The 18,746-nt window shown below is 38.4% G+C and overlaps 1 protein-coding gene across 1 annotated transcript in view; it reads left to right on the plus strand.

The window, feature by feature from the left end:
• The first annotated feature begins 2,822 nt into the window (after positions 1 to 2,822).
• Positions 2,823 to 18,746, plus strand: part of igdcc4 (immunoglobulin superfamily, DCC subclass, member 4) — a 53,671-nt gene continuing 37,747 nt past the window's right edge. The window contains exon 1 of the mRNA XM_085451072.1: positions 2,823 to 3,192. Within this exon, the coding sequence (XP_085307198.1) occupies positions 3,126 to 3,192 (67 nt within the window). The 5' untranslated portion in view covers positions 2,823 to 3,125. The remainder of the gene's footprint in view (positions 3,193 to 18,746) is intronic.

Raw genomic sequence — 18,746 nt, forward strand, 5'->3', positions numbered from 1 at the left:
GTGATGATATCAGTATACATTTCTTTGAAAAACACTGAAGGAAGTGTATTTTTTTCCCTAAAGTAAAAAATACACTTATCTTATGTTCACACAGACTGGATATGGGTACCTATAATGGACATGCAACAGCGGTAAATTGAGCAGTATTTTTTTCTTAATAAATAATAAACAGGTTGTCATCATGAGGCAGGCTGCATAAATAAGCCTGTAGCTCATAGACAGAAAAGAGAAAGCCCCCATTGTTTTATTTTGACTTTTGCTCTAATACACATTTAGGATGATATATTTAGTATATTTGTCAGGCAACATTAATATACTGGTAGAAAGCAAATTAAAAAGAAATCCTAAATATACCATACATAAAGTATAAGCATATATATAGAACCTTATTTTAATGGTGACTACAATACTAATGTTAATATTACAAAAAAACCCACCAAACAGCATTGAGGTAGTTTGATTAAAAAAAATGCCAACCTGGAGGCAGTGTGCGTGGACTACCTATTAAAAACAAAAAAGGTTTTCCAATAATGTAAAAAGAGCAGTTAACAAGATGAACATATTGTGGAGTTCAGCGCAGTTGCTCAGCTCCTCACCAACCAATTACAACACTGTCTGTAGTAGAAAAACCTAATTTGCTTTCGAAGAAACACAGCAAAGGCAGCCTACCTCTACTGCCAAGATAAACTACTCAAACCTCTTGTTGTTGACTTAAGCCAGACAAATTTACTGTCCTAATTGGTCTCAGTGGGCAACGCATCAAAAGTGTAAATAATTTCATCAGCAGCTGGCCTGCTCTGTCTTTTGGTATCCTGGCTTTTATTTCATAGTGAAAACTGACTTGTGCCTGCTGGAACGACATTCTGTAATAATTCCCAGAGCACACAATTTTCGCATCAGATAAAACTACTTAATGAGAGGATGACGTTCAATCACAGAGTAACTAGTCTCAGTCTGAGTGCGTGACCAGCTGTGTCTGTTGGGGGTAACAAGTTGCAGATGATGTTTCAGTTGTTGCTGCTGCATGTTCTTTTGGTTTTGTGGTTTAAGGGAATCAGGTTAAACTTAAGGAAAAAGAAAAAGCAAAAACATAGGTTAAAGCAAAGGGGATCATCCCTTCCACCAGGTAAGACTTATGAATGTTGAATTATGCAACAAACAGGTGTATTGTATAATCATGTTTTGCTAAGCACACACACACTGCTTTCATTTGATAAGAGGTCCACATTCAGCACACATACACAGTGTCACTGATGGAGGCACATATCCAAAACTCTTAATTAGCAAGAAGCTGGTAGTTTGTGTTCATCATTTCAGAGCAGCTGGGAAGGAAAAGGGAAAAGCAGGGAAATTGCAGCTTGACCACAATCACAGAGGACACAGCGGTGCTATTAGTTTTCCAGTGCAATCACATAATCCGATGGCCCAGACATTTGCTTTAATCAGACACCTGGGAAATACATCCATCCCATTTCATTTCATCAGCTCAAATCAATCTCCCATCAGTATTACATGAATACACTGAGAGCAGAAATCTGGCTGGGCAAGATATTATTACCAAAGGGAAGTCCTTCATTACAGCCTTTTATGATTGCTTGTCTTTCCTCTATAGAAAGAATCCTTTGTATATATATTGTAGATCCTGTTTGAGAGTCAACTATATCTTTGAAAGCACACATTATGGAATAAGCTGAGCCCACAATGAATCACGGTGGTATTTCTTTTTCATTCAAGCAAGCAATTTAGCAGTTTATGTCACATCAAATGTTACATGTGGCGCTATGGATTTTTACAGTGTAATTAGCAGCTATAGCGTGAACTCGGACTGCTGTATAGCCACATGTAACAGGTAAAGCATGTGCTTTTTATTTATGTTTTTCCTTCAGCGCTTCTCTGTATGGTAGTGTATGTGCGGATGCTGCTGGTGTCAGTGATGCTGAGCGCGCTGCACGAGGCGAGTCTTTGTCTGCTCCGGGAAGGCTGGGCTCCAGCTGGCTCCTGCTATGTGTTTGCATGCAGAAGTCAGTGGTTCCCCCAGTACCCGGAGCAGGAGGCGAGCTGTTTGATTGATTGGGATGCACACCACCAACGCCCCCTCCTCCTCCTCACCTCCTCCTCTTGGCTGCACTTGCTTTGGGTGCACATTTGTCTCTCCAGCTCTCCATTTTTTCTTTACACTGACCAGCTTTATCACACACGGGCGTTCATTCAGTAGGTAACAAAGGTGCACACGCACGCACACACACACACACACACACACACACACACACACACACACACACACACACACACACACACAAGAAATGGAGAAAAATAATTAAAAACGAAGAAATACTGCGTGCATGAATGACTGAGTGTAGATGTTGCATGATTAAGGTTAACGTTTGATGTGTATTTTGATGTATGAGCGCACATAAACATCCCAAGTGGCTCCGACATCGGGTTCATTCAGGGCAACGCATTAGCAGTCATTACAGATAACCACTTAGCCAGACCATTCTCCACACTTGGTGTTTCTCTTGCAGAGACTGTGGCATAACTCTAACGAATTCATCATTTTAGACAGAAAGAGAGAGAGAGAGAGAGAGAGAGAGAGAGAGAGAGAGAGAGAGAGAGAGGACGCCTGGAATAAACATGTATTTCGAAAGATTTGATGTTTCAGGTGCTTTTCACAACGGATTCGCTCCGGACCAATAAAGTCTTAGTGGAAAGCATGGGGCTGAAAAAAGGACGAAGTAAGGGTGTGTTAAAATCACCGACAGCTTTTCAGGACTCCAGCGACGACCAGCCAGCCAGTGTCTGGTGAACGTGTGTGTGCGTGAAAGTGCGCGCACGTGTGTGTGTGTGTGTGCTGTGTTAGGACCCGCAGCCAACACACACTTAACATTCGTTCGCAACATGGCGTTGAAGCGCCGAGAGACACGACGGCTCTCCCCCGACTAATGCAACCTTATTGTTAGGAAAACCAGGGAGACTGTTAACCAAAGAACCCTAAACATTCTCAGAGACTCCTTTACGCACCGGCGGAGACAATAGCGGATTCCAGCATATGAATGTCGCTATAACGGTATAGCTGTTGTATAGACTCAAGCTGCTACCCCACTGGTGGAAATCAAAGGCTGTACATGGCGGTGGAGAGTACAATTTGGCTGTTCTGTCTTCTTTCGCTGTTTTGTGGTCCATCCAAGCAAGGTAAAGCGCTCACTTAAATCTTCTTCTTCTTTTTTTCTTTTTTTCTTTTTTTCTTGTATGGTGCATGTGTGAGCCAGCGGACCTCTCGTATTACTCTGAAGTGCAGTTACTCAGAACATAAGTAGACTGCGATAACAGATATGATCTACTGGGTGAATCTGCACCTTGCACAGTTTGTGCAATATCCCCTCCGTATTCAGTGTTCACCTCATTTTGGCCTCTCTAATCCCCACGATGTAGGGGTGTTTTGTTAGGGTACTTCATTGGTATCTCTCTCAGGACGCGCTGGAAAGCTTTGGCGATGGGAAGTTGCAGCACATTGCCCAAGGAGTAGCCACAGTGTTGTTGAATGTTGCCACAGGGCGGCCAGGGGCTTTGAAGCGACCGTGGGAAGTTTGGGATCCAAACCAGGGAATCGGACTCACAATAACAACATGTGTGATGGGCTTGTGCGTTCAGAAATAGAATTATGTCCTGCAGCACACCACTATTTCATGTTCTGCTGCTGGGGGGGGGGGGGGGGACTTTTTCTGTTACGGTGCACTGATGTGCGCAAGGGACGTTATGGTTTCCCCCTCTGCATGGCTCAGAAAAGTTGAGGGAGAGGTTTTTGAAGACAGTGTAACATCATCAAAAGTATTCTACATATTTATAGATTGCTGTATGATCTATAGAAATCTAAAGATGGATGCATCATAATGAATATGATAGCTGTACAGCAAAAAGTTTATTTCCTAATAACTGCTGTGGCTGGTTGAAGAGGAAAATGCTAACAGTGGTGGCGATGAGCCGGTGAGAGACTGTCTGGTCACCGGATTTACATGACAAAAGACCAGCGCAGAACACGAGTGGCTCTTATAAAGTAAAATGCTTACCAGTGGTCAGGAAACAAAAAAGATAGAACATTTGATTTCCTTAAAACCTTTTATTCCAAAGCCCAACTTTCTGATTTTTGTCTAATGACTGTCTAACATGTCAGAACATTTCTGTATGAAATCACTGAGGCAACATTCAGCTCAAGAAGAGCATCATATCAGAATTTCATAATCTGTTTCCATCTTGTTCATCAGAGAGTTTGGATTATAAGATAAACACATGGACTGAAACTGAAATTCTTGCAGAGGATTGGAAATCAGTGGGTACTGTAACTCCTAGTCAGACATGAGAAAGTATGTAACTCCTGCCATGTATGTACGTGTGTGGCAGTGTGGACAGATTAAACATTTTGGGAGCAGGTTAGAGTGGCATGTGAAAGTTTTTTTTTTACAATTAGTCAAATCTATAAAAATGCCAAAGACAACACAGATTGATAGGCAGAAAATTGTATTTTTGCAACAGCAAAGTGATTCTGAAAGTGTTATTTGCCACAAAATAGGCATGTCTCAGCATATTGTGGATGCTGTGAAAGAGAAAAAAAGGAGAAGAGGCTGAAGCATCCCAAATTACAGAAGAACTCATATGAAAATTGTTGGTAACAGGTGTTAGGGAGGAAAAACTTTGGTTCGAGTCATCATCATGAATATGTACAGAAGAGGTCAGGAGAGAGGTGTAGCAGTAAGTGTCTACAATCATCACTGTGCAAAACACAGTGGAGGCTCTGTTATGCTTTGAGGCTGCATTCAGTCTCCATGTTGGGGTATTTTGATCCACCATAAAGTTCCATCTGGAAAGTGGCACTAATACACAAGCTATTAATATCACCGTAAACTTACATGAAAACTATGCCTCTTTCTTTACTTTAGTCTCAGCTTGTGTAGTTTATCCTTTGGTGGGAGTTGCAGAAAGGTTTCCTGTTGCTGCTGTGGTATGTTATGGCCTGCAGTGATTGCTACCAACAGTGATGAGAAATAAGGCAGTTTGGTGCTTGGTGGATTGGTGTGGCAGTGAAAAGTCAAGTGTAATGGAATGCATGTATATGAGAACCATGCTTGTATCCAGGCAGACATCACTTACCTCTGAGATACTGTAGTTTCAACACACAAGCTCCATTACTCATTCTTCAATTATGTACACGATGGCCTTAAGAAGCAGGCCACTTAGAGGTGTGCCTCCTTGACTTCCATCTGATATAGCAGTAAGAGGTCAGAGGGTACAAATGCTATAGAGCTAGATTACCAAGCCTCGAAGATTCCAGAATATACAGAATAAGGAATAACTTCTGTTGAGATCTTCTTGACAAGAGAGTGAGTGCCACACTTGTGGGCAGTCACAGTGAGATGATGAAATCTTTTGCAAGTAAATACTGATTGGTGTGGAGGTTATGTATGATAAGAGTTGGGAAAAGGTTGATTTATTTGTACAGTGATATCAGCAAAGTTATGAGTTTGGACATTTTGGGATTAGGCAGTTCAAACATTTCAATAAAATCATACATTTGTAAGTTTTTTGCATCAATTGCATCAACAAAAACCTCACATTTAAAGATCCATTGTGATATTTAACATTTGTCATCAAATCCTACAATTGTAATTATTAGCACTGCTGATAGCAACATGCTTTAAAACAGCGGTCCCCAACCCCCGGGCCTCGGACCGGTACTGGTCCGTGACTCGTTTGGTACCGGGCCGCGAGAGTTGAGGTTCAGGTGCGAAATGTATGGTTTTCAGGGTTTTTATCGGTTTTCAGCGTTATTTTGTTATCGTTTTTATTGTTTACTCGGTTTTCCTCGGTCTTTTCACATGTGTTATGAATAAATTTTCTTTTTTTCGGTACAGGTATTAGTTTTATTTTGTTGTATTTATCCGCGACACCTTAAAGGCCGGTCCATGAAAATATTGTCGGGCATAAACCGGTCCGTAGCGCAAAAAAGGTTGGGGACCGCTGCTTTAAAAGGTTTCTTATTATGTGTTATTACCAAATAATTATACTTTTTGTCATCAAGATAAGTAAACAACTCCGTCATTTTCCCCTCTGTGTGAATTTTGCTATGTTTAGGAAGTACATTACTGTATACATTACTGTTGTGGATGATGGTGTTTATGGGACCTGAGGTTGTTCCTGAATAGAGGTTAGTGTTAATTCTGGGCCATGGATAGAATGACAGAAACTAAAGGGGTATGCTTGAGGGCAAGGGCCATGTCTGCATGTACAAATTAATTGTTTTGTACTTTCTAAAGATCAAAGGCAAATCTGTCAGCTTCACTTAACACATCAGAAGCAAATGAATGAAGCCAGATTGCCCATGTGTCTGTGTGTTCACAGTCATAGAATACTGCACAGTTATTAATAGACACAATTAAACAACATCCACAGTCCTGAAAGACTTTATGAGCAAATGAATCTGACTATTGTAATGCATTTACCCTTTTTTATAAGCACTTGATGAATATAAACACAGTGAAAAGGGCATAATGAAGCCTAGGCACTGACTAAGAATGACATTTGAGTTAATTTACCATTTTACAGGTCCTATTAAATGGAAATCTTTGCACTAGGAAGTTTTGTAATGCTTCTCCACTTTGTCATATGTAGTTAGACATCCTACATCAGTCCCCTGCACTTGTTACAGAGTAGCATAAGCCTTGATTAGGCAGGAAAGTTGTTTTGTTTTTTTTTACATGTTCTCTTCTTATATCAATCACCATTATTCTTTAAACTGCTTGTCCTGATTTTTATGGGTGAAAGCCAGTGTGCCTGCAGGACAGAAGTCAGCACATACCAAGCAAATGTGTAAACACAGAGGTAGACACAGTACATTCACAGTACAAACTGTATCACTGATTTGGATACATTGACCAGAAATGTTCTAAAATTTTGCTGAAGTATGCTAGAGAATTGTTTCCTAACTGCTGGACCCAAAGTAGATTGTGAGTGGCTCATGAGTTTTGGTTCAAATGAGTTCCAAGATTTAAAAAAAGTTGTAGGGCTTTTATTTTGAAGCACTGTTTTGTGTATATCTAGAAGACTTAAGGCTAATCAAAACAAGGTGTATTTACATCATGTACTGTATCATACCCATTAAACTACCCAGTCAGATTAATTTAATGATTTAATTCATTTGACACAATTTATGGAGCAACTTTATCATTTGAAGTTGCATCACCTGGTGAATGTAAGCCCAACTTTTAGTCTCTTTTAGTTTAGTTTTTAGTTTCCACTCACTCAAGAAGAAAATGTTCCTCTTTGTTCACCAAACCACGTGTCTGCTGTTTGGTGCTGACAAGGTTTTTAGTGCTTTCTTGTCAAATCCAAGGATGTGCTTCAGCTGAAAACAATTCTGTGAGAGCAGTAGAAACAAAGTTAAGCAATAGAAATGTTGACTCGACAGCTAAACAATAAAGTTAAACTTGCTGTAAAGCCTGTAAATTGAAGCCTAGGGGAGCTGTAGTTTTAGCTGTTAATTCCTACTGACTGCATAGCTCCTATGACAGCTCGGCACCCTATAATGTCAATTAATACATTTAAAAAATGATTGGTTAGAGTAATTTTTTTCAACAAACAAGTTGGCCAAGCTATAGTTGTTGGGCAAACGGTCCCACATTTAACTCTATATTACTTTGGTATACAGAGAAGTTTGTGGTTAACTCAATGAATGTTAGGTGCCCCCAGGTCCTGTGGCTGCAGAACAAGCTCAAATGATCACCGGCACCATGCTTGACAGATGGTATGAGGTGTTTGTGTTGATAAACTGTGCTTGGTTTTTATCACACATAGCATTTTGATTATGGTGAAACTTTGGTCTCCACTTTGGTTTCATCTGTCTAAAGAACACATTTCCAGAAGTCTTGTGGTTTGTTCAGATGCAGCTTTTCAGACCTAAGCTGTGCTTTTCTTATTTTTAGAGGCAAATATTGAAAGCAAGTCATACTTGTTCAGTGTTTTTCTAATTATACCATCATGAAAGTTAACATTTAACCTGATGAGGCTTGTATAGACTCTTTGTTTTATTTTAAAACAACCTGATTTTTTATTACAAATAAGTTCAATCAAAGAAGATAAAAGAGCCTAGGTTATTTATGACTGACTAAGAAATATGAACCCTGAGGTTATGGAACCACTGACCTAAAGTTTACAGTGAAAAGCTGCAGGCTTCTCCACTTATTAGACTTTGCCAAAACTGGCAGTAATTAATGTGTGTGGTTATTTTATAGTTACCACAGCTTTCTCATCCCTGTATTAACCTAATGTTACCTTATATAGAAAGCTACAGTAGTAATGTTGACCTTACTAGTGCTCATAAAGGAGCCCCCAAAACAACCGTGTAAGGAGTCGTGTAAGAAAAACTGTACAAATAAGCAAACATCTCTGATATGCTCTTGGCATACCTTTGAAGGCTCCAAGCCAGCCCACCAGCACTTCCTCATTGTAGATGTCTTATTTTTGGCTTAGTTCAAAAATCTCTGTAGACTACCTGAATGAGCAATCTTTAGAAGAACCTCGTATGCTGAAACAGAGGATGGATTTATTTCTCTAGGAATCATTTGAATTGTCAGTTTCACAGTTTCAACCCCCCCCCCCAAAACAAATAACAGATTTTTTCCACCAATATGCTCAGGTCAGACAGAGTCATCTCAGCAGCTTGTTACAAAGTTAATATTTTCACGATAGAAATTTTACTGCAAAACTCTTATTGCTTAAATGAGTTTGCGGTGCTAAGAATAGTGGTGGGAGGGATTTTTTTTTTAAGTCAACAGTTTATTTCACACACTGCAACAGGGTACTGTGGTGCAAAGTCCATTGTCTAGCTTAAATGTCATGGTGATGTAAAGTTACACAAAGGGGAGAGATTTTCAGCTTCACAGTAAGAAGTCTGTTATGAAGTTTGCAGAGTACAGATTGGGGTTTTTTTTTTAGATATAAAATTCACATTATAACTCCAATCACAAAGTTCCATTTCCTGCACAGGGAAGTCATCACCGTCACAGATGTTGCATCACTGACTGTGATGAAGTTGAATGACATTTTTCATGACAGTCCGGGTATCATGAAACAACACACAAAATTCTTGCCAACTCAGATTTAAAAAAGGAGACAGTTTCATTATTTCTTTAAAAGATTATCCTGAGTTTGCTGTTAGGTTGAGCAGCTCACAAAGATTTGGCTGTCAGACACACACAAACACAGGATCTCTAGGTCTTTCTTCAGTTCTAGGTCATTTTTTATTTATCACTGCACTATTTGTCGCACTTTTGAGTTGAATCTGGAGTTTTTTTGTATCCAACTTCTATCACAACTTTAGCTGAAGTGGATGATTTAACGTACGTACTTCAAAAAAACATAAAACTTTAAGAAACCCATGATTTATTTCCTGCAAGGTTGTTTTATGATGGAGTCGATGCTGACCTGCACTTTTAGGTCTCCTAGGGATGTTCACCTATGCCTCTCCTAAACTCTAGCATCATCTTTAATGTATAGAGTGCATTCACCTCTGTTTTGTTGTAAGGACACCTTAGAGACAGTTGTTAAACCTGCAGTATAATGGCACCTACAAAATATTAAGCACTGGTTTTGGAGATGGATGCAAGCCATCTGGAGAAGGACTTTAGCAATTTGCTGCACTGTTACTGCTATGGGTGGAACAGCTTTAACATTATTATAAATGTCTGTGCATACACAATCTTGTATATACAATCTTTCTTAAAACATCACTGTTGTGCCTTCATGTAATTGCATGAAGTTGCAATTTCTGATTTAATTGTAAATTATGTAAAATAGTACTTTTAAGGACAAATGTTCTGGTTTTCTCTTTCAATATTTCTGTGAATATATGTATGCAGTTCTCTTGAGAGGTACAAATCTAAGCATGTTGGACAGCAGTGCTTGCTGAGACTACCTAATTATACATTAGCGTTAAATTAAGTATCTGCGCGTGTGTGTGTTTGCTAAAGGTACATAAAGTGCACCCGGTGTGCCTGCTTCGCTCACTTGTGTGTAAGCATGGGTGTGTCAGCTGCGATTTGTGTGTGCATCCTGATCCCGTCCCCAGAGAGCACATGCTAAATTAGGATGCATATTATTTAAAGATGCCCTGGGCTGGGTTTCAGCTGGGTATATTTGTGTAGTGAATATGTTGATTTTTTTTATTTGTGCTGCCCTGTGTGTGCCTATTCATGCTGCCAGAAAAGCAATCTTAAGCACAGAAATCTTTGCATGAAAGGAGAGGAAGCCTTGAGCTTGATTTTGTCTGCTATGCATTCAAATGATTTGCTCTTTTGGGTTGGGTTGTTATTGTGAGAATGTATTTTGTTTTTGCTTTTGCTCAGTTATGAATAGCGTGACCTCTTAAAACATCTAATAACAAGACCTTGTAAACTAATGAGGTGTTAATTTCACCAAGAATACATATGTGTATTATAAAAGAACAGTTTATAGATCAAATAATATTTGCTTTCTCTATCTTGAGCCTGCAACAGACATCAACGTGTGAGATGAAATTATATGATTTTACTTTAAGTGTCCATAGTTTCTCTGTCTTTTTCCATTTCTGGCTTACGTTACAATATGGTTAAACCTAATTTTAGATAGTAACCATTTAGGTTATAGAATATTTTCTTTCATCATCTGAAGTAGAACATACAGTATTTGTTTTATTATATTTAGTCATGTAAAAAAATTCACAACTTACAGTAAAACATATATTGTGAAGAGCTCAAAGTAATTTTCTCTTATATAAGCTTTTCCAGTGAGTTTTACCTCCGTTACATATGGAAATCAAATCTAAGTAAATCAGGCTCTTTCTGATTTGTTGTCCAGCAACACTACTACCTGTTATTATAGAGACTTTACTGCAATGCTATATAGAACTGGTAATTTTATCCCGTTAGCTTACTAGGTCACTGAGGTTTACCTCATAGTGTAATTGATATACATAATGGAATACGAGCTACTCAGGTCAAAGTAAGTGACTTAAGGTGTTGTGCAAACTTGAACCTTTAGCCACACTAAATGATGACCACTAGATCGTAGTTCTACTTATCACACTGGCAAGCTTCTTTTTATTCCTGTGCTCATTTTTATGACAGTGTCAGTGGTCGCGTTGTGCTCACTTGATTAACCAACCTGCATTCACATTCCTTCCATTCCTCCCGGCTGTATGCTTGGTCACATGAGAGTGGAGGAGTTACACTAAAGGTGGCCATGTAGGTGGGAAGATGCTGGTTTATCTGTAGAGTTATAGTGATACTGAGTGCCTACCACGGTGGGAAAAGCTCCACTAGAAATTCAAAGCAGGGCTGAACTTTAGTTCCTAGATTACTCAATAATATATTCTGCCATCACACAATAGAGAGCATACATTTAGGAATCTCTTGAACAGTCATTTGTGAATTCATACTGAGTATTCACACCCTTTAGTTCTCATTCAAATGCACTATATTATTTAAAGATCACAGCACATCTCTTCTGTGACGGAGATGTCATTGCTGAGAATCCTGGTGCGAGCGTAATCCGTGACGCTTGCTCAGTGCAGTCTGTCCTTCTTCAGTGCGTGTACCAGGTAGCGCCACATAACAGTCTCATTCATCATCATGACATAGTGTGAGATGCTCAACCCTGATCCTTGTGCATGAGCATTTTAATGTAACATGTGCTTCACTTGAAAAAGAAGCATCAAAGAAAGAGTTAGTTTTTTCGTGGTTGTGTTTTTTTTTAACTACCTTGCAGGTGTATCATCTCCTGTCTGCATTTAGTCTGTTTTCATACCATCACCACGGATGTTACCATGAAGTCCTCTCCTGTAAGTTTACTGTCTGCTGTGTGAATAAATAGATCCCGACTTGGATCTCCCGTGTTACTCCCATGTTGGTTTTATTGCTTGCTTTGTTGACTCATGCAAGAGGGTCTGGCACTTGACATAGCCATGTGGAGGCCCCACGCTGCTGGGAGGCCCCACATGCAAGAAAGCTGCTTTGTGATTGGAGGAAGCCAGAATGGGATGAATGAGCACTGTACATAGAGCAGGAGGCATGAGGGACTGCACCGATATGCCCCCTCTCTCATTCTTTATCCTTTATTCTCTGTTCTGCTCCCATGTTCGTCTCTTTTCCCTTTCAATTGTCGTTACACTGGTTGTGAGAATATGTGCACAGCAAACTATTTTTAAAAAGTATACATGTTAAGCTTCATAGCTCATCACTTTATAAAAATTTCAGTGCTCCTCAGTTACCGCATGAGGTGCAAAGAAGTTGACAAATAGAGAAAGAGGTGTTAACTTAGAAGTTTTGAAACCATTTAGAGTTGAAATGATTAGGTGATTAATTACTTAGCCAAATGATGGTTTTGTGATTTTTTTTAAACAAAAATCACAAAATCTCATCAGCTTTTAAGTTTCTGATTATATTTAATGTGGTTTTTTTTTAAATAAAATTGGAGAAAAGCACTAAGAAAGTCTCTATTTTGATTAGGACGTTCTGAAGGACATTGCTTGGTGTTTGATTTTTAGCACAAACAACTAATCTTATTAACTGAATAGAAACTCATTAGTCATTACATAACATACCAACTTCCAGGTGCTGGTTTAGCTCACTTGGTTTAACAGGTGGCACATATGCAATTAAAGTAATGAAGAAACCTGGGTTTGAATTGGCCCCGAGGCCATTTAACGTGTCTTCCACTTAGATAGTTGGCTCTGAGTTAAATAATTATACAATTCAAACTGAGCAGAAATCCAGAGTTCCCTATGGAGCATGAGAATATACTTTACTGAGTTAGATTTGTGTGTCTGCTTGTCTTAATTCTTTAATTCACTGTATCTGCTTTTCAACAGTGAAGTGACCATGTATCTGTGCCCATGATTGGGTGTGAGAAGAACTTTAGTGTATCGTCTTGGGAGGAAACACAGCTGGAACAGTTAACACTTGACACGGCAGCTGTTCACATTGCTGAATGACTCGTGACCTCACTATGGGTTCAGTGAAATACTGAGCCCTCTATACGTACAATTGCTTACCTAATAAATAGTTTCAATTCGAGAAACAAGCAGATCAGCGGTCTCAACGACAATGGATTGTATACCATGATCCAGATGCAGTCTGTTCTCACAGTACAAACCTAATATAGCCAAAGCAGTTTTTTCGAATTACACTATACCAAAATAAAAGCCTAAATATTTAGACAGCACTAAAGTGCATCTGTCAGTGAAATTTTCTGTTTTTGCTATTACACAAGCATTTCTACTTGCACACTGAAACCTGAGAATGTCTGTCTCCCTGCAGGGTTTATCACTGGCTGCTTCTCCGCTCAGATGATCTCTCAAGCTGCGGCTTCAAAATATTGATTTCTTCATATGCTGGATATTTTTTCGCCAGAAACAAAGCAAGTGGTGGGGGTATTGTTTGTACCTCGTATCTATTGATGGAAGTTAATTGAATTGGCAAAATAAGGTACCACTGAAACTAAACACTAGTATAAAGGAAAACCAGCTTGGTTTGAGGTTTGGGTTCAGCCATCCAGGCTTACCACACAAACACACATACTTAGTTCTACTCACTGAAGCCTGCTCAGTGTTATTGTTATTACACCAGGTTCCCAGTGCACTCAGCCTGTATTTATTATTCAGTGCACAGTAATGTCCTACAAATCATTACCATGTATTGGGTTTCCAACACAAGTACTACCCAGTTGCACATTATATATAAACATCACTAACCAATCGTATCAATTATCTACTGGTTTGGTACAAAGAAAAGTGGCTATCGTTGTTTTTTGTGCTGTGGTTGTCTGTCTTCACAAACGTGTCTTAAATCCTATTTAGCTGCTCTGTGTCACTTTACTCTCAAAGCTAAAATAACGTCTGGTGAAGAAAAGTGGGTAAAACTTCTCTCAACTTCGAGGCAGGCAACTGAAGCAACTACCAATGAGAGCCAAAGACGCCGCTGACTGACATATAAGAGTGTGGCAAGTACTTTAGAGAGTTACCTAGGCAACAGGACTCTGAGATGACAGTGACTGATCTTCAGTGAGAAAGCAGTGAGTGACTTCCTAACATGCGCCTTTATGGGCACTAATTTAGTCCTTCATTTCATTTTGAAATTGTGGGTTTCATATACTCTCATTCTTTGTATCTTATTCTTTATATGCTGGATTTTTTATTGCTTCCCATCATCACGGCTTTGACGTCATGAATTAAATAACACAGTGAAATTATATTTTGTTGACTTGGCTTGCTGTGGGTTTTTTGGTATTGTGAAACTCTCTCTCTCTCTCTCTCTCTCTGTGTGTGTGTGTGTGTGTGTGTGTGTGTGACAGAACACTGAAAGATAATAATTACAGATTATTCAGAGGTTATGTATCATTGCTAGGTTAGGTTGTAGCAGTGATGTAAGAGAGAGACATTGCAGTGAAAGGATTCTGAATCCTGAAACCTTTAAGTGATTTATAAATAAGCATTGCCCTAAAAATGTAAAGAACAAATTTTATTAGTCGTTTTCTGAGTAAAAATAAAAATGTCAAAAAAAAATTTGACCTTGCTGATCTCTTGATCTCAAAGCACATTAAAGGCAGGGATAAAACAACAACAAAATGCCAGTCTTTTAAAAGTGGAAATTAATGGAAATTAAAAATTGTAAGTGCTACAATAACATACAAGGATTTTTTTAAAAATTGTTATTGTTTTTTTTTTTTACAATTTTAGGCGGTCATTTACTATTTTAAATAATTCCAACAGTTTTTTTTTTAAAGAAGACAACAGCTTTTAACCACCAATGGTTTCTTGTGAACCACATGAGCACACAAATGAACATGTCATTATTTTTCTTCTTGAAGTCCTCATAAGTGGTTATCAGAACTTTTAGTGTGGGTTTGTCTTGTACTTCTTTAACGGAGCTCCAAGTGAAAAACTCCACAAATTTATCCTTCAAACACTCCTGAAATTCAAAATATCTTTTAAATTCCTGAAATGTACTGGGGATACTTGAAGGTAGAACCAGTTTGTGAGTGTCGTAATCTCTTAAAATAAACTTTTGCTCTGTTGGGGTATTCACCACAAAAGTGTAAGTGGCATGAGAAGTACAGGCATGAGGAATTTTGCAACTTGAAATATATTCTGCAGCACAGCACAACAACTTTAACCTTGTGTTATCTAAGAGGGGAGGCACATGGGGTGCCTCAAGGTTTCCAGCTTTCTTCCTACTAGAATGTAGACAGCCAGAGCATAAAAATCTGTAAGATCTCTTTGCTCAACGAACTGCAGATTCCATGTTTTCTGCAACTCATAGCTCCTGAGGCTCAAGGTACAGTTTTTTTTGTAGTCTGACAAAAAGGGAGTTTGTCACAAATCAACATTAACTGTCACACTTCTGCAAAAGTCAGGCAATTTTGCTATATAACCACAATCCACTAACATTTCAACTGCATGGTGCCCAAAAAGCACACATTAATAACATGCATAGTGACAGCTGGGAATGTGGTGTTCAACAAGTTCTCCAGTCATACTTTGAAAGTACATTTGAAGAGATTTCTTTCATTTTTGTGACTTTTAAATCATGAATGCCTTTTCTGCAACTTTTCTGGTGTTGGTTAAATTCTTTGTTAATACTAGAAAACCCCCATGCTACACGTGGGAAACAGGGAACATACAACCATAGAAACATTATAGTGTGAGGCTACAATTCATTATGTTGTGACACACCTTGTAATGTGACATTCCACTCTGTGCTCAACTGAAATTTCAAATGAAGAAATATTTATGATTATGGAGTTTGGATAAAATATTTGTATACAGAGTTTAGATGTTGACCATCACAGTGCCATAGGCAATGTTTATACAAAGTTTCATCAAGGTGGTGCACTCATCTTGGAGGAGACAGGGAATATACAAATATATATAAGACATTATTAATATTATTATTATCCTCCCACATTGCTTGACACAGAGACATCATTCTTGCACCAAACTGATTAGCTCGGGGGTGGGATGACTTACTTTTTCAGACACATGTAAATTATTTTCAAATTGTTGCCAAAAAAATAAATCCCTCTCCATTCAAGTGGATGAGAGAGCTATTTGTGGACTAATTAATAAACAGAATGGCAGAAGCAGAAAAATTCTAATGGAAAAATTCTCTTTAACCTGTCGGTGAGGTGAAAATTTATACTCTATGACAATAATTTTACCCACAAATCATTGGAAAAAATTGTTTTCTTTCAGACGTGGTTTCTCTGGAAGCCAATAGATGTAAATTTTGGGATATAGAAGATTTGAGTAGGAGGAGGGCAATTTAAGTTTTCCATATACTTACGTAATAATTTGAGCAATAACTTTTGGAGAAAAGAAGAAACAATCTATTTTTTTCATAGCACACCTGAGCACATTTTTTTTTAAATCACAGCTAAATAGAGCAGCTTTAAAGCAGGTGGATACAATAGACAGTTTGGATTTTATAAGGCATTTTGTGAGTGCCAAGCCCATTTTCGAGACAGTCGGTTACAGTGCACACACTGAATGCCATCACCATGGAAACTTTAACTGCTGCTCCCCTGACACAGGTGCAAACCAGTGACAGTTGATGATCTGATTCATTTGAATATTATCATTTGATTTGCTTGAATTAGGGCTGCTCGATTATGGCAAAAATGATAATCACGATTATTTTCACTGAAATTGAGATCACGATTATTTGACGATATTTATTTAACCCTTTAAGACCTACTATAGAACCAAGTCCACCAGAGCTTATATTACTTTTTTTTACATGCTGTAGTGCCATTTGTGGGAGCATTTCAAGTTGCTATACATCAATACAACTGTTATAGCCCATATTTTAATAATATGTATGCATTAAGTGCATAGTAATTACATAAATTGCAAAAAAGTGCAATAAACTACAAAAAAAATTGAAAATCGCTTTTGTTTTGTTTACATATATTTCTACTTGGAGAAATTTAAGAGGCTTATCCCTCAAAACTTTAAATACAATAAAGTTGCAAAAAATAGTTTCCCACCACAGGAAATTTATTTTGAGTGTCTTCATAGTTTTATTTTGGAGATACACCAATTTTTATATACTGCAGGAAAAACAAAAAACAATCCTATGATGCAAATTTGCAAAGAAAACAGCATGTGCATCATTTCACTGTGGGAAGTGATAGGAACGGCAAAGCGTGTTTCTGGAATATTATGTTTTTGTTCCTGCAAGCGCTTTTTATGCAATTTTTGCAAAGCTATATGTGGAACGAAACCGTGACCGAGGACAAGCTGATGGCATCAGATGTAAGTACAACTCCTCCGGTTTCATATGCAAAACAAATTATTGCGCTAGCTTACACGGTTCAGATTCTACAGGGATTTAAAAATAGTTACGCAAAACGGAGCGTGCTGCTCTGACCGGCTTTAAAGGGTTAACAATGACTTTAAAAAAATAATATAAAATAGTGTGCAACACCACTGAAGTTTTTTTTTTTTTAAACTCTCTTTTCAACCAACGGCAGTCACTCTCCAAATAACTTCTGCTTAGCTTTCCGAGCTTCCCTCGGGTCCTCTTAATCAGCGGTCTCCAACCTTTTTTGCGCCACGGACCAGTTTATGTCCGACAATATTTTCACGGACCGGCCTTTAAGGTGTCGCGGATAAATGAGGGAGGGGCTAATAATCGGCTCAGTCATTTTTAATGATCGTTGAAAGCCCAGATCGTAATCGTGATTAAAATTCGATTAATTGAGCAGCCCTAGCTTGAATCTGCTCTCTCTGTCTCTTTCAGTTAGAATTTGTCCTGTGATATTGCTTAGCAGAGCATCATAACAACTTGGTAACACTGTCCTAAGTGTACTACTGTGAATGACCAGCAGTAAAATATATTTTGGCTAACAAAATCATGTTTAACTGTAGGGTGTATTTCAATTGTTTTCAGGTCTGCTGTTGAACAGATTTTGTGAAGAGAAACTGAAGCAATTCTTTTGATCAAAGCCACCAGACTCCACTGAAAACAACAACAACATGTTGCTGCCTCAGTGCATTGTTTTGTTTGTGTGACTGGTGTTTTAAAATAATAATTCTAAGTCAGACTAATGTGTGAAAGAAAGTCACAGAGCCGCACATCTTCTGATGTAAAGTTTGCCCTTGTTTTCAGTTCAGTCGTGTCTGGTGCGTTTAACTGAAACACAACGGCTCTATAAAAATACCAACAAGGGTTTTCTGAGAGCAACTAACGCAATGAAAGTATTCTTAATAAATGCCACAAATTTCAGTTTCTCTCCGTCTGAGACAAATGGTTAGGCAGTGCCTGAAATGGTTCTACACAGTTTCAGAATTAAAGTAAGCTAAGTAATTCTAGCTAAGATCAAACTACAGTTTACAGGAAAATTAAGATGAATCAACATAATTTCAAGTATTTAAGCTAAATCCTAGCTGCTCCTGTCTGCCTCTTTCTCATGCACATCCATGGATGGGCGTCAGCTAATATTACATTACATAACATTACAAAGACACAAAGCATGTTTTTAAGAAAGGCAAATTTTAAACCCCAAACTGCACTATACAATACAGCAAATAATGGCAGTACCAATAATCTTACCACAATAAACTGTATTTCCCAAGAAACTGCAGAGCTTAGTTGCATTTTAATCTTCTAAAACTTTTTTTTAGCAGAGCCCTTGATGCTAGTGACGATAACAGCTGGAAC

The sequence above is a fragment of the Copadichromis virginalis genome, linkage group LG1 (genome assembly GCF_057382275.1).
Source record: "Copadichromis virginalis isolate Kocher_CV1m ecotype Utaka linkage group LG1, C_Virginalis_male_GT1.1, whole genome shotgun sequence".
Lineage (NCBI taxonomy): Eukaryota > Metazoa > Chordata > Actinopteri > Cichliformes > Cichlidae > Copadichromis > Copadichromis virginalis.